The 16632-nt window shown below is 36.6% G+C and overlaps 1 protein-coding gene across 16 annotated transcripts in view; it reads right to left on the reverse strand.

Annotated features, from left to right (window-relative positions):
- Window positions 1-16632, reverse strand: part of Mlip (muscular LMNA interacting protein) — a 231115-nt gene that overhangs the window by 78170 nt on the left and 136313 nt on the right. For 11 of the 16 annotated variants that reach the window (XM_051197991.1, XM_051197980.1, XM_051197977.1 and 8 more), the window contains 2 exons: window positions 259-324; window positions 94-177 (listed from right to left, as the gene is read on the reverse strand). The exons of 1 other annotated variant lie outside the window; for it this stretch is intronic. In XM_051197991.1, coding sequence (XP_051053948.1) covers window positions 94-177; window positions 259-324 — 150 coding nt within the window. The remainder of the gene's footprint in view (window positions 1-93; window positions 178-258; window positions 325-16632) is intronic. 4 more of the 16 variants (XM_051197984.1, XM_051197979.1, XM_051197985.1 and 1 more) reach the window with 1 other exon arrangement.

Genomic DNA, 16632 nt, shown 5'->3' on the forward strand with positions numbered 1-16632 from the left:
AGAACAAGCCTATGAGGCATTATCGCAAGGCAGAGGGAAATAAAGAAAAGCAAAGCAAAGGTTTGAATAGCACATTCTACTCTACAGCATTACCATCGACAAGGAGTCCTGCAAGACCTTATCAATGGTAGCACAGAGCTCTTCAGTTTGCTGCCTGAGCTGTGCAGGGAAATACAACTGGAAGAATTGAAATCAGGAACGGGGTTAGCATTGAGTTTGGGGATTGCATACCAAAGCAGGGCAAGCCGAAGCCATTACCTCTACTGGTAGGTCTAATACGCTGGCCTTGGAGTTGCTTTCAGTCCTGGCTGGTTCATCTAGGGCCTAGTGATAAATGAAACAGTTCTCATATGAGGTTTCTTATTGATCACAATGCTGTGATAACCTTACAAAGAAGTCCTGTAAATAAATCTCAATGTTTCTAAGGGACAAAAGTAATTAAATAATTTGGTAAGCTATTCTCAGACATGAAAACACCTTTCAAATCTGTCCAGTGTCTCCTTTGAAATCAGTGCCTCTAATATAAGGTGTAGTATTGATGAAGGCTGGAGTCTGTTTTTATTTTATTTATTTTTTTAACATCTGTTCTTTATTTTCTATTTTGCTTTTGCTTAATTTGTAAATTTTAACTGATTGAATGTGGCATGTTTCTTATTCACCTTAACAACAGCTTGAGTTCATGTTAGCTAACTACAACATCTGCAAAGCCTTGGAGTTGTTGCTAAAAAATTATATTTTCCTTTGAATATGAATGACACTATTTGCTTCTTTGAATGCCTAAAAATTATGAACTAGAGGCAATGGTATATGTAAAAAAAAAAAAAGACTCAAAATTCTGCTATGATTCTATAAATACTATTTTCATTTAATTTTAAGTTTTCATTATATTTGCTTATTTGGTGTATGATGTGATGCATGTGTGGAAGTCAGGGAACTAATTCTCTCCTACCATTGGTGTTCCAATGAAAGCTGATTCTCATCAAGCTGATCATCTTGGTAGCAGGCTCTTTTGCTTCCTGAGCCATCTGTCAGCCTTTCCTTTAGGCTTTGTCTTTAAACTCCGTCTCCTTGATACTGAGTAGCAGCCAAAGTCTCCACTCAGCTATTGTATATGATGTTTGGTACAAGTGAGACCGAGGGTTTATGAAGCAGCATTTGGGGGTCTCCTTTGTGGAGACTTACAATATCCTTCCTCCCCTTGAATTCCGGCTTTTATGTGACATCAATGTGTTTTTCTCCAATTCTTTTTATCAACAAGGCTTTAGATTCTTGCTAAGTTTCAACTACTTTATAGTGAGTAAATAATGGTCAGTCTTGAAAGAAAATACATACAACTTAGAGGCCAACCAAATATAATTTTCTTCTTGTGAGTAGAGACTTCACTGTAATTTCCACCTATGGTTCTAGTAACTTCATACCATCCTCTATATTTTTGTGATGCAGGAGCCTCGTGTATTTTAGACTGACTTTAAACTTGCTTGTAGCCAAAAATGACTTTGACTCCTGATATTCCTGCTTTTACCTTCCAAGTGCTAGGATTATAGACATGCCACCATGCTGCCGAGTTTATCTCCTACTAGAGATTGAAGCCAGGACTTTGTGCAAGCTTGGCAAGTACTATATCAGCTAAGCTATATCTACAGCAAAGAGCATCTTTTTAATATTTCATCTTGAGTTTATTTGTGATCTGTAAGGTAACTTCCCCGATGTAGGCTACACCTCCATTTTCAGAAAGCAGTGAGACAAGCTAATTTTATATTTTAAGCTCACAAATTCCTTAACATGTAGACCATGTAAATATAAATTTCAAACCCACTGAAAAATAGCATTCTGGTTAAGGAGTACTTTTTACCTACCCTAGCAAATATCATTGTCATTTATTTTTTTCAAATAATTTTTCTCATCCATCATATACTAGAGAATACGATATTTAAAAAGTCTTAGCTTTGTAACAGTGGTACACTTTCTGTTTCTGCCTTTCCCAGCCCTATCCTTCCCTACTCTTGCCTGCTTGACAACCTTCAGCTGTCAGTTCAACACCTTCAAAATAGCATCCATATCTAAATAAACAACAGTATTTCAAAACTTGGAGATTCCTCTTAAATTTTTGTTATCAAACATTTTTCCTGGATTGGCGTACACGGAATTGTCAGTATTCAATTGAAAATTACCCAGGAAGATGGTAATTTCATAAGGCTGAACCTGTTTCTATATGTTTTATTACTTCTTATGAGAATTATATACTGAGTTTTGATCATATTCACTCTCCCTCTACTCTGTCAACTTTGTGTAATTTTTTCTCCTGTCAAAAGAAATTTACACTGCCCAAATATACTCGGATGTGTGGCCTTCCATTAGAACAAGATCATGGTCAACTTATTAGGGGCTACACTGTTAGAAAAAAACTGACCCTCTTTCTTACAACAGTTGACAATTATCAATAGCTCATCAGCTTGCAGTAGAACTCTGTGCACAGCTCCCCTTTCTATGCAGGAAATTGATCTGCTGGAGCTTTGCAGGTTTTGCTCATGCTGTCACTGGACTGTGAGTACATATGTGTAGTTATACCACTGTGTTCAGAAGATAATGCTTCCTTGTACTCATCTACCACCTCCTGTTCTTACATTCTTTCCTACCCTCTTTCACATGATGTCTGAGTCTAGGAAGGAAAAAGGGAAGGAAGGAAGGAAAGAAGGAAGGAAGGAAGGAAGGAAGGAAGGAAGGATGGAGAGAGGGATGGAGGGAAAAAGGAAGAAGTTTATGTTTCTTTTAATGCTGGACATTATGAATTCTCTTATTCTCTGAACCTTGGCCATCTATTGTAAAAAGAAGTTTCTCTGATGAGGGATGAGAGAACCATTAATTTATGGGTGAAAGACCCATTAATTTATGGGTATACTGATAAATCACTAGGAATTGACTTAATACTATGTCCTTCTAGCAGAATAATAGTAATAAGTTCTCTTTTATGATCTATGACCTCTCTAGCTTAAAGTTCTTGACCTAATGATAGCATCAGGTACAGGTCTCATCTTGTGGAGCAGATCTTAAATCCAACTGGAAAGTGGTTGGTTATTCCTACGACATTAGTGTCACTACTGCACTGGTGGGCATGTCTTATCAATCTAGTCATCTCACAAGGTCTACAGCTGGATAAAACTGGTGATACTTTTCACTTCTCTTGGTGCACATAGCACCTTCTAGCACTATGAAAACTATCCAGTAGGGTGGGAGTTACTGGGTCAGTAAAAACTTGATTTCTTTGTCCTCAGACTCAGGTGTGTGGTGTCTTCAGCAACATGTTCATATCTTCAAGTTCTAGAGAGTAACCAGCAGCATTTGCAATCGTCTGTAATGTTTGGAGGTCTTTGAAACCTCACTGACATGAGCTCTATTGGCTTTTTTGTTAGCCTATGCTGTGTATTGTAGTACTGTTGCCCTGCTAAAAGGGAGATTCCATGTTGTCCTTTTATGTATATATACAAAAGCTTCTGCAGGGTTTCCATATGATTTTTTCAAAGTCTTTAGTGTTACCCCTGTCTCCCAGTATTCTCTCCTCTACTCAGCCATTTCCTCTCCTTTAACCTTTCCTATTTCATAATTTCTTTTCAACCTTTATACCTCTTTATCTATCTGACTCTAAGGCTTTTGCTGCAGGGGTTTTATCAAGATATCTGGTCCTAATCCACTTTCAGTGTTTGACTATTTATCATCATTAAAGTTATTCAAAAATATGTGGAATGAGTTTGTAGACAATTATAAAAGGTTATAAAATATGATTAGCAATGTAATTAGAACAAATGTTGCTCTCTTTAAGCAATAGTTTCCAACAGAAAAAATGATCACTTATATGTATGTATTGTGTCCTGGTAGGTTTGTAAACAGACAAACAAGACAGCTCTCTACTGGAAAGGATGGAACAGCGTTTAGACAGCAAGTCACCCTGTCTTCTCATCTGCATTCATTTGCCAGTTCCTACATTTGACCATTATACTGATGACCTCATATCCTGACTACAAAGTCAATGGAACTATAGGGTTCACTGCTCATCAGAATCTGTTTGTTTGTTTGTGTTAGTTTGTTTTTAACAGATCAAGTAATTATACAGATCTAAAACTACTAGTCTGTCTTCTGATGAGAGATGTCATTCTGTAAATATGTTTCTCTTATTGGTTAATGAATAAAGCCCTGTTGGCCAATAGGAAAGCAAGATAGGTCGGACTAGGAGAATTTGGGGAGATGTAGTAGAGAGGAGTCAAGATGTAGGATGTAAGATAAAAGGTCCAGACCCCTCTCTTCAGTAAGATAAGACTTGTAAAAACACTTAGATTAGTAGAAATCAGTTAATATTTAAGACGGAGCTAGCCAATAAGAAATGCTAATAACAGGCCAACAGTTTCATAATTAATACAGTGTCTCTATGTGTTATTTGGGGCTGATGCAGCTGTGGGACCAGGCTGGTGGGAAAGTGCTCATAACAGTCTTCACTAGCAGGTACCATGTCTGGTAGAATTAGGATATGAGCATAAAATATATTCCTAAGAGTTCAGACAATGAAACATGAAAGTTAAAGTAGACCATTCCTTAATTTTAATGTTAGTATAATGTTAGTATAACTAGAATCTTCTTTACTCTCTCCAAACCCTCCCAATACCTGTTCTTATCCTCTTTCAAATTTGTGGCTTCTTTTTTTTTCATTCATTTCTGCTACATGAATATATGTATGTATATACATGCTCTTAAATACAACTTGCTCAGTCTTATCAGGTTACTTGTCTGTGTGTTTTCAGGGCTGATCACTTGGTATTAGATAACCAAGTATGTGCTCTTCCTTGGGGAAGACTATGTCTCCCACTCTCAGAAGCTCTACATAGGAAATATTATCATAAAACTTTTGTTTTCAGACTTTACTTCTCTGTCTTACAAAATAAAATTCAGAAAACTATAACAAGAGTCACCTTTATAGTAATTATTCTTATGCTTTTCCCCTTTGTGTTCTAGGGGAACACAAATGGTGAGATGGGAAGAGAAAATTCCATAAAAACTAACTCAGAGAGTTTAATTTTCCCCAACAAGGTGTTTCTCATCTAATTTTTACCCTGTAGGTAAGGGAGAGCTCCTGTCTACAATGTTAAGAAGATAGCAGAGTATACAATGTCTGTACTGAACACATACAGCCACAGTGTTTTAAATATAGTGTGCATGGTCACCAATAGATAGCCACAGCCCAGCAGAGGATACCATAAAATAAAAAGAAGAATTACACTAAAGTCTTTCATTGCTGAAAGACTGTAAAGGGAGCCTTCGAAGTATCAAGAGGACGAAGTGTCATCTGATTCCACAGAGGCATATGATTCAACTATTGAAATAATCCCACTGGGACTGGAAGCTGCTTCTATGGCAAGCAGGAACAGGACCTGATCTTTGGAGAAGAGGGGGTTATCTGACTAGAGGACCACATCTACAGGGATGTAAAGGAAAAGCAGATTACAGTTAGGATCACCCACTTCACTCAATGTTAAGCCACATATAACATTGGATCTATCGGGGGTTATAGACTATACATGATGTTCACTATGGTAATAGTTATTGAGAAAAGAAATACAAGAAATTATATCCCCTTTGTATCGAAGGCTAAACACAGCAGAAAAACTGTTTTATGGCACCCTTCACCTTCCCAGAAATGTTTTTCCATGCACTTCTTACTGTCACTCTTAGCCACAAAGAGTCACTTGTATTCCTTGAACTTTGTATCTTTTATATTTTGTGGTACTGACTTGTTCTAAATTTCAGTTCACATACAGAATTATTTTTCAATGTGAAGATCCAAATGTCTTCTCTTGACATCACTGCAGACCAAAATTTATTCATTCCCTAGTTAAGGATGCATTTCACATATCTTAAGAATACTGATGGTCTTAGCTATTAATCTTATGTACCCTAGCTTGCAAATTTCATTATATCCTGGCAACTACAACTGTATTGACTCCAGCAATTACCGTTATATTCTATTTCTGATAAAGGTATAAAAAGTCTGATTGGTTTCAATAAAATTGCTACAATTTTAAAAACAGACTACTGAATCACGAGGTGATGTCTCAGCAGTTAAGTGCCTGCCACTCATGTTTGCAAACCAGACTCAGATCCCCAGGAACCCACCTACATGGGTGAGCTCAGTGGTCTTCCTTCATTTCCAGCTGTAGAAGGTGCAGACAAAATTTACAAAGCAAACTCTCTAGCAAGTCTAGCAATACTAGAGACCTCTTGATTGAGAAACTTTGCCTCAAAAAATTAAGGTAGAAAAGCAATAGCAAACAATTACCAACAACAACCATGGGCCTCCAGATGTGCACAAGTGCTCATGTACACAAACACACACACACACACACACACACGTACACATACACACACACACTAGAACTAAAAGTGACTATTATATGGTGAGTGTTTTTTTTTTTTTATTGTATATCTAATCTAGTAGGTCTTTTTTTTTCCTATTGGGGTCAAGGGATCAGTAAAGATATTTAGAATAGATTGAAAGGTAAACTGAGGGGGAAAGCAGAATTAAATAGATAAATGTACCAAATAAGTATTATTACTGTAGTTCTCTGTAAAATACTATGGAGAAGTAATTTAAACTGAGTGTTTTAACAAGCAAATAAGTATGTTACATATTACTATTCAACTCCTCTGCCATCAAGACTGTAGCATGTGATCAATATTCATGAAAAGACTTTTTTTTAGCCCAAACCAAATGAAGTCAATAGTTTGGCCTGTGGAAAATTACCACAGGCGAACATAATTCTTATGCTACTTGAAATATTTAACTATACCCAATGAATGTCAAAATGATATCCTAAAGCTACAAAAGATAATGAACATTGGGAAGAAAGGCTGTGACTTTGGAATGGTCTCCATTGCCCATTTGGGGCAAAATGTCCTTAAATTTTACTAAAATTTATTTCTTAATTGACTATGATGAGCAGTTTGTCAAATACATCATCTCGACTCACTCCTAATACCTATAAAATGTAGCTTTTATTGTATGATACATTTTTATTTAAATATATTTAAGCCTCCATTAGCAAAAGCCAAAAGAGCATGGAGAATTACACAACCCCAGTTTCTTCGAAGATCTGGGACCATTCAAAGTATATTCCTTTCATGTGACATGTTTATGAGCTATGAGATCTGAGGAGCTCTCTTTCTCTTACTCCGTGTTTTTAGTTCTGAAAAAATTAGAGGATTTGATGCCTGCTCCTCCCACACATAAGGCAGTTAATGTTTTCTTTTATGTTATTTTATTTGCTTTTTGGGGTTTTACAAACTTGCCACCAGTTTCAAAGCCATTCCATCCAGGCTTCCTTGCAGGAGGATTCACACCTGACTTTCCTTTCAGAGAAGCTGAGGAATGCTCCTTTCCTCCAGCCAGTGCTCCTTTCCCTCATGTACCTCATCTCTCTCAGCATCACAAGGAATCAGGCTGTTTGTGAGCCCTGGCTTATTCAGTTCTTCTCAAAGTTAAATTGTTTCAAATTCCCTTTAATATTTTCTTATAAAAAGAAAATCCTATGTCATTCTTATTTTATAAGGGTATAATATATTTTAGCAACTAAAGAAAAATAGTATTATACAAAAGAATCTAAATTCATTACATCTTGCTTGGTATTTCAATAAGTACGCCTACTCTTATTGCTGGGAGGTGATCATAACACCCCTGGGGAGTCTGGATGGAGTTTAGCTAAAATTCAATCACACACACCCTGGCTGTGCTGCTTTGAAAGGTGGGGGGGGGGGGGAGACACGATTTAGGAGGCCTTTCAGAATGCCAAATTTTTAACTGGGTTGTGAAGATAGTAAAGCATGCATCACATCCTCAAGTTTGCGATACAGAAGTTATCACAACTGCATTGTCCAGTTGCTAAAGGTCACCAAGTCTAAAGTAATGTCTTCTAGAAGAAAGTCTTTTGTAACTGTTCGGTGAAAGTACAATTGATGGAACTTATTCTGTCCTACCAGTCAGACTCTGTAATTCCTTCTCCAGGGTCTAGCTAGGTGAGTCCTCCTGATCCTTCTGTCTATGCACCTTCTCCAAATCGCAGATCCAGCCCTTGTGCTACACCAGGTGCCTCAACCTACTACAATTAATACTACCTATACAATAACAAATAAGCTTCTTCCAGGACTTCCCAGCCTGCCTCCTACTGACAGGACCTTCCCATATTTCATCCACCTTTCCACCCAGCCAGATCCTATATGTCCTTTTCCAGGGTTTAACCAGATAAGTCTGCCTAATCCTTCCTTCATGCACCCTCACCAATCCCAGTTCTAGTCCCAAACTCCAGATTTGGATCCAACACACATTCTAGAGATGGACCTAGTCTCTTGTGTCCACCTAACTTCATTACACCTAAGCCAAATCCATATCCATATACAACCTGACCTGTACATCCTCTCTTAGGCCCCAAACTACTGTCCACCTCAGACACAGACTAACAAAAGAAGTCCATCTGCTCAGACCTCATCACAAAAATTAAAGCAGTAGGAAAGATCCAGACAAGATCTTTGCTCCAATCAAACCCATCCCTCCAACCCCACTAGTTTGCCTATGAAAATTACCTAGACGAACCCCAGGACGCAGAATTTAAAACAACAATCATAAATTTTATAAAAGTATTCAAAGAGTTGAAAGATACAAACAACTCAATATACTTAAAGAGTTCAAAAAATAAAAAAAGAAAACACCTGATGGTGCACAGTAAAACACAAATGTGGCTGATGGAAGTGTCAACCAAATGCCTAAGATTATACATTCCAATCAGCAGCACATGGAAGTTCTCTAAAACAGACCACACCTTGCAACAACAACAACAAAAGCATAAAAAATTCAGAAAGAAACTGAAATATTGAAATAACTAATTGTATCTGAACTCACCATAATTCAGTAAAATTAAAGATCAACAGCAAACAAACCTCTAGTAAATACAGACTCACAGAGATTAAACAACTTAATGCCAAATGATGAGTGTGTCAAAAAACAATTCAAGAAAGAAATAAAAAACTCTAGAACTAAATGAAAATGAAACCATAACACAGAAAAGGGCTCTGAGACACAGTGAAGGTTGACCTGTGAGGGGAATTTATATCTCTAAGTACCTACATTAAAAAGTCAGAAAGACTAAAAAAAGTAACAATGATGCAACTCAAATTTTTGAAAAAAAAAGGCATAGACATACCAAATCCAAACTCAGTTGATAAAAATAAATAATAAAAATCAGAGCAGAAATCAATAAAGATAAAGAAAACAATGCAAAGAACTAATAAGTATAAGAGTTGGTTCTTTGATAAGATATGATTGACAAACCTTTGGCACAACTACCAAAATAAAGAGAGAAACCAAATAAAACAAAATCAAAAATGCATAGGGAAACATTTTAACATACTCCAAAGATAATTCAGAATTCTAATATTTCTATTCCATTGAGATGGAAAGTATAAAATAAATGGAAGAATTACTAGATTAAGCCAAACTACCAATATTAAACCAAGAAGTCAACAAATCTTTTTTAATTTATTTATTCTTTTAAATTTCACTTTACATTCCAACCACAGTTCTCCTTCCCAGCCCTCCTCTCACCCCATCTCACCTCACCTTCCCCAACCTACCCCCAATCCACTGCTCCTCACTAGCAAGGGCTCCCATGAGGAATCAACAAAGTCTGGCAAAATAGGTTGAGGCAGGGCCCCTCTCCCATGCATTAAGGCTGAGCATGGCATCCCAGCATAGGGAATGGGTTCCAACAAGCTAGATCATGTACCAGGTTTGCATCATGGTCCTGCCAGGGGCCCTGAGATAGTTCAAGCTTCACAACTGTCTCCCTTTTATGGAAGGCCTAGTTCAGTCCCCTGGAGTCTACACTGCTATCTGTCTAGAGTTCATGAGTTTCCACAAGCTTGGTTCAGCTGTTTCTGTAGGTTTCTCCATCATGATCTTGACCTTCGTTGCTCATATATTTCCTCCTCCCTCTCTTTGACTGAATTTCTGGAGCTCAGCCTAGTATTTGGTTGTGGATTTTTGTATCTGGTACCATCAATTACTGGATGAAGTTTCTATGATGATAGTTGGGGTATCCACTGATTATAGGGGTAAGAGAGGTGATAGACTCCTCTCCACTATTGCTAGGATTCTTAGCTGAGGTCATTCTTCTGGATTCTTAGGAATTACCTTAGCACCAGGTTTCTCCCTAACCCCACAGTGCCTCTCTGTATTAACATATCTCTTTCTTTGCTCTTCCACTACATCCTTCCCCCCGCCTTGACCCTCCAATTCCCTCATGTTCTCATCACCCTTCACTCACCTAATCACCCATCTGCCCCCAGTTTACCCAGTAGATCTGATTTAATTTGCTTTCCCAGGGAAATACATATGTCTCTCTTAGGGTCCTCCTTGTTACGTAGCTTCTCTGGAGCTGTGGATTGTTGTCTGGTAATCCTTTGCTTTACATCTAATATCCAATTATGAGGGTATACATACTATGTTTATCTTTAAGTCTGGGTTACCTCACTCAAGATGGTTTTATCTAGTTCCATCCATTTGCCTGCAAATTTCCTGAGGTCATCCTTTTTTAAAAGCTGAGTAGTACTCTATTGTGTAAATATACCACATTTTTCTTATCCATTCTTCAGTTAAGGGGCATCCAGATGGTACAAATAATGCTACTATGAACATTGTTGAACAAATGTCCTTGTGGTATGATCGAGAGTCCTTTGGGTATATGCCCAAGAGTGGTATTGCTGGGTCTTGAGGTAGATTGTTTCCCAATTTTCTTAGAAACTGCCATATTTATTTCCAAAATGGCTGTATAAGTTTGCACTCCAACCAGCAGAAGAGTGTTCCCCTAACATAAGCTGTCATTGGTATTTTTTATCTTAGCCATTCTAATGGTTATAAGATGGTATCTCAGAGTCATTTTGATTTGCATTTCCCTGATGATTAAGGATATTGAGCATTTCCTTAAATGTCTTTTGGCCATTTGAGATTCCTTTGTTGAGAATTCTCTGTTTATTTCTGTACCTCATTTTTTTGATTGAGTTATTTTGTATTTTGTATTTTGGTGTCTAGTTTCTTGTGTGGGGTTTGTGAAGATAATTTCCCATTCTATAAGCTGTTATTTTGTCTTAATGGCAGTGTCCTTTGCCTTACAGAAAGAAGCTTTTAAGTTTCAGGAGGTTCCATTTATTGATTATTGCTCTCAGTGCCTGTGCTACTGGTATCATATTTAGGAGTAGTCTCCTGTGCCAATGTGTTCAAGGCTACTTCCTACATTTTCTTCTATCAGGTTCAATGTACCTTTGGTTTATGTTGAGGTCCTTGATCCACTTAGATTTTGTACGTGGTGATAGATATGAATCTTTTTTCAATCTTCTAAATATTGGCATCCATTTATGCCAGCACTATTTGTTAAAGATATTTTTCTTTTTCTATTGTACTGTCTTGGCTTCTTTGTCAACATAAAGTACAATCCCAATTGAAATCCCCAAATCAATCACAGAAATAGAAAAAAATTCTAATACTCAAATGGATCCCAAAATGACTTCAGATAGGCAATGCAATCTTGAGCAAAAAGAACAATGCTGGAGGGATCATTCCATTCTTCCATTCCAGATATCAAGATAAAGATATTAGGAATATTAGGTAATAAAAAAAATATGGCACTGGCACAAAAATATATAGAGACTAATAGAACAAAATTGAAGGCTCAAACATGAATACATATAACTTCAGGAATTTAATATTTAACAAAGATGCTAAAACATATACACTGGAAAAAAAACTGTCTTCAACAAATAGTCCAGAGGAAAAAAATCAGTCAATCAAGTGAAGAGGAAGTCCATAGAATGGGAGAGAATCTTTGCCAGTTTTATACCTGACAGATTATTAATAAACAGAATAGGAAAAGAACTCAAGAAAATAAAGAAAATCAAAAGTGGCTAGAATATATCTCAAAAGATGTTCATCATACCTAGCAATTAGGGAATTTCATATCAAAACAATTTTGAGATTGTTGTCCTACTCTACAGCAAAGATGAACAAAACAACCAACTTCAGATGCTAAAGAGGATATATGGAAAAGAGTGTCTGCATTCCCTTTTGGGAGGAATGCAAACTGGCCCTGCCATGCTGGAAATCAATGTCAGGAATCCTTAAAAGTTAAAAAATGAGTCTAACATATTACCAAACTATAGCACTCATTGGCATATGCCAAAAGGACTCAAATTCCTACTACATAAGTACTTCCTCACCAATGTTCATGATAGCTCTGTTCTCAATAACTAGGAAATGGAAATAACCTAAATGTCTTTCAACTGATGAATGGGTAATGAAAATGGGGTATGTTTATACAATGGAATACAATTAGGCTAAAAAAAAAAAATACATGGAATTTTCAGGTAAATGAATAAAACAAGAAAGGATCATAGGGAGTGAGACAATCCAAGCCCAGAATTACATGTGTCACTTGCTTTCTATTATCTTCCACATCTTCAGATGTGAAGATACAATCTGAAGTAACTGCAAAAACCAGGAAAATAACAAGAGACCATTTCATGTGTGTGGAAGGGAAAAAACAACATTGTGGTGATATCTTGTTTGTACTCTAACAAATAAAACGTGCATGAAGATCAGAGGGCAGAGCTGGCCACTAGTTAGTCATAGAGGTCTAGAGATCTATACAGACAGACAGTAAGTGATATGGCTGAGTGGAGAGAGGAATATAAGTTAAGAGGAGACAAGAGCTCAGCCCTCTTTTTTTAATCTGAGGATTTTGTACAGGTAAGAACTCTAGTGGCTGGCTACTATTTTTCTCTGATCTTTCAGCATTTTCCCCTATATCTGGCCCTGGGTTTTTATTAAGACCAATTAGAAGAGGAAACTAGCTGGGTATAAGTGATCTAAAGGGAGAAATAGGAAAAACAAAATGACTCTTGTTAATAAAAAGGGAGAAATAAAGAAGGAAGGAGGAGGATAAAGTAACAGTAAGGGCATCTAAAAAATTATAAAGAATCATACTATTAATAATCTAGCTAAAATGTTGATAATACACATAAGTTGGTGTATAAATATAAATATAGTTTAAATGAAATTTTACCATCTGGTTTGACAATGCTCCCCCAATAGCCATAGACTATCTAACAAAAAACTTACCACCAGACATAAGAATCCCTCTTTTAATTTTTGGTCAGGGTTGTCCAAGGGGCTCCCGAAACATTATAAGCCATTGCTGTTCCTCTTGTTTGTCCCCATAGACAGAAGGTAATTCTTTACTGCCTAACATACCATGCACTTTGGGCACAGTGATCAGAGAACATGAGCTGGATCTGACCTGAAAATCTCCTTCCTGGGGATTAGTTTTCTTCATACCAGAAGGCCCCTTGCAAGCTTCCAAAAAAGGGTAGCAATCAACAATCCTAACCAACATTGGCACCTATGAACCAAAACAAGGTCCAGTATGGCATGATAACCTTAAAAGTACAGTAGTGGCAGGCATACCTTGGTAGTAACAAACAGCTCTCTAATTTGAATTAACACCAACTCAATAGGAGGAAAATAATGCCTGGCACTAGAAATCTAGCCAACTACCAATGGTTAGAAAACTCATGGATCTTGGGGGAGAACCTATGACTTGATGCCACTTTACGAAACCAGAATAATTATACATTCTAAATGTGTATCCTTACAAACAGAGATAAGTGTAATTCTTGCCCCTCATCAGGGTCAATTCCCTTTGCCATAAACAAAGCATTACAGAAAACCACAACAAATTAAAACCCAGAGCTGTGGAAACCAGTCCTGACTGATACACCTATAACACAACTCCTACAACTAAAACTCAGGGATCTTTGCAGAAGAGAGGGGCAGATGATTGTAAAAGCCAGAGTAATTTGTGCGACTATGCCTTCTACAAATGTCAGAGAAGCTACACCTGTGACATTTCACCAACATGGCTACTTAAACAGGATCTGAAAAAGAATGATACTGATAGGCATGCAAACATGAAAGCTCATGAGGCCTCGACATCAGGCAAAGAACTACAGGTAAACCAAATGATAATTCCTAAAAGCTTGTACATAAAAGTAATATTGTTTGAACTGAGCAGTGTGTGTGAGTGTGTGTGTGTGTCGTGTGCACATGTGTACGTGCGTGTGCATTCTCATGTGTGCGTCAACAATATTTTAGAAAGAGACCATGAATTTGGATGAGAAAGAGGGAGTACATGGGCATGATTAGAGAGAAGAAAGAGAAAGGGATACATAATGTAATTACAATATCGTTTTTTTAAATAATGAAAACAACAGATAAATAACTAGAATTCATAAGTGCTCTAAAGAAAATGTGTGCATGGCTGACAACCAGTTGGGTATAACCAGTTAGTACAAATTTGAATCCTAGACATCTTTTCATTGATTTAAAGATCAATATGACACCACCAGAGTCTAGGGACTCCACACCAGCAAGACTTGAACATACCAACACAGATGAAGCAGAAGAGATTGACCCTAAAAACAACTTCATGGAGATGATACAAACCATAAAAAAGGAAATTAGAAAATCCTTTAAAGAAATGGAAGAAAAAACAAACCAAAAATTGCAAGAAATAATTCAAACAGTGCAAGGTTTGAAAGTGGAAATTGAGACAATTTAAAAAGCACAGTCTGAGGGAATGTTGGAAATAGAAACTGGGCAAACAATCAGGTATTGCAGGTGCAAGAATAAGCAACAGAATATAAGAGATGGAGGAGAGTATCTCAGGCATTGAAGATAAACTAGAAGAAATAGATTCATTGTCCAAAGAAAATCTTAATTCCAACAAATCCCTGACACAAAATATCCAGGAAATATGGGACAAAAACCTAACAATAATAGGTATAGAAGAAGGTAAAGAAGCCCAACTCAAAGGTACAGGAAATATATTCAACAAAATCATAGAAAACTTTCCCAACCTAAAGAAAGACATGCCAATCAAAGTACAAGAAGCTTACAGAGTGGACCACAAAAAAAAATGTTCCCTTGCCACATAATAATCAAAACAGCAAACATACAGTAAAGAAAGAATATTAAGAGCAGAAATGAAAAAAGCCACGTAACATATAAAGGCAAAACTATCAGAATTACATCTGACTTCTCCATGGAAACTCTGAAGGCCAGAAAGTCCTGGATAGATATTCTACCAACACTAAGAGACCACAGATGCCAGTCCAGACTACTATACCCAGGAAAGCTTTCAATATCTATAGATGGAGAAACCAAGGTATTCCATGACAAAACTAGATTTAAACAATACATATCAACTAATCCAGCCCTACAGAAAGATCTGGAAGGAAAACTCCAACTCAAGAAAGTTAACTACACCCACAAAAAAATAGGCAATAGATAATACCACTTCACCAACAGCCAAAAGAAAAATGGGAGGAAATCCAAAACAAACAAACAAGAATTAATAATCAATGGTCATTAATATCCCTCAACATTAATGGTCTTAACCCATCTATAAGAAGACACAGGCTAACAGAATGGATACAAAGACAGAGATCCATCCTTCTGCTGCATACAAGAAACACATCTCACCTTCAAAGACCTCAGAGTTAAGGGTTGGGAAAAGATTTTCCAATCAAGTGGACCCAAGAAACAAGCAAATGTAGCTATCCTAATATCTTAACAAATTAGACTTCAAACTAAAATCAATCAAAAGGAATGAAGAAGATCATTTCCCATTTGTCACAGGAGAAATCCATCACGATGAAGTCTCAATTCTGAACATCTATGCCCCAAAAACAAAGGCACCCACATTCATAAAAGAAATGTTATTAAAACTCAAAACAAGATTATTTTTTGAACCATAGAACTCTTAAAAAGACATTCACTAAAGAATCATATTTGATCAGGTTACAGTTAGCATCTCATACTTGAAAATATAAACAGACAAGGTACGGTAAATTGATTTGGCAATGGGATGAAACAAATCTCTTCCTTTCTAGTTTCATACCATGCTTTCATCATGATCTTCAGAAATGCCATCTTGTACCCTTCTTTTAACTTTATACTTGAACAACTATTTCTATGCTTTTACTTCATTTATTAAAATTGAACTGCTCTGGAATCCAACAAAGACACATACTTTTCATGAATTAAATGTATCTTTAAAATGGAAGGTAGTAATGGTATTTAGTGGGAAAATGGTATCTAACACTAGATAAATATGATATCCTTATGGATGTTCAAAAGGTCAGGGATAGACAATATGAGCTACCTTCAAGGAAAAAGAAAGTATCTTTCTGTAGAAAAAATATCATTCTTTTATAACACAATAAACTACATATAAATTTACTTCCTTTTTCATTTATATGTCTTCCTTTTTATTCCCTTAGAGCAATTTCATAGTAAAAATTATGATGTATTAATTGGAATAATGCAACAATTTTACTTTAAAGTTATCCTTATTGCTGTCAGACTTGAGTGATTTTAAAAAATGGAAGTATCTCAAACACTTTCTGAAATAGATGACAGCATATGTTGTGAGTAAAGGTAATTATAATGAAGTCACTTGTCTAGGAACCTCATTCTTAACCAAATCT

Source organism: Phodopus roborovskii, unplaced genomic scaffold (assembly GCF_943737965.1).
Source record: "Phodopus roborovskii unplaced genomic scaffold, PHOROB, whole genome shotgun sequence".
Classification (NCBI taxonomy): Eukaryota; Metazoa; Chordata; class Mammalia; order Rodentia; family Cricetidae; genus Phodopus; species Phodopus roborovskii.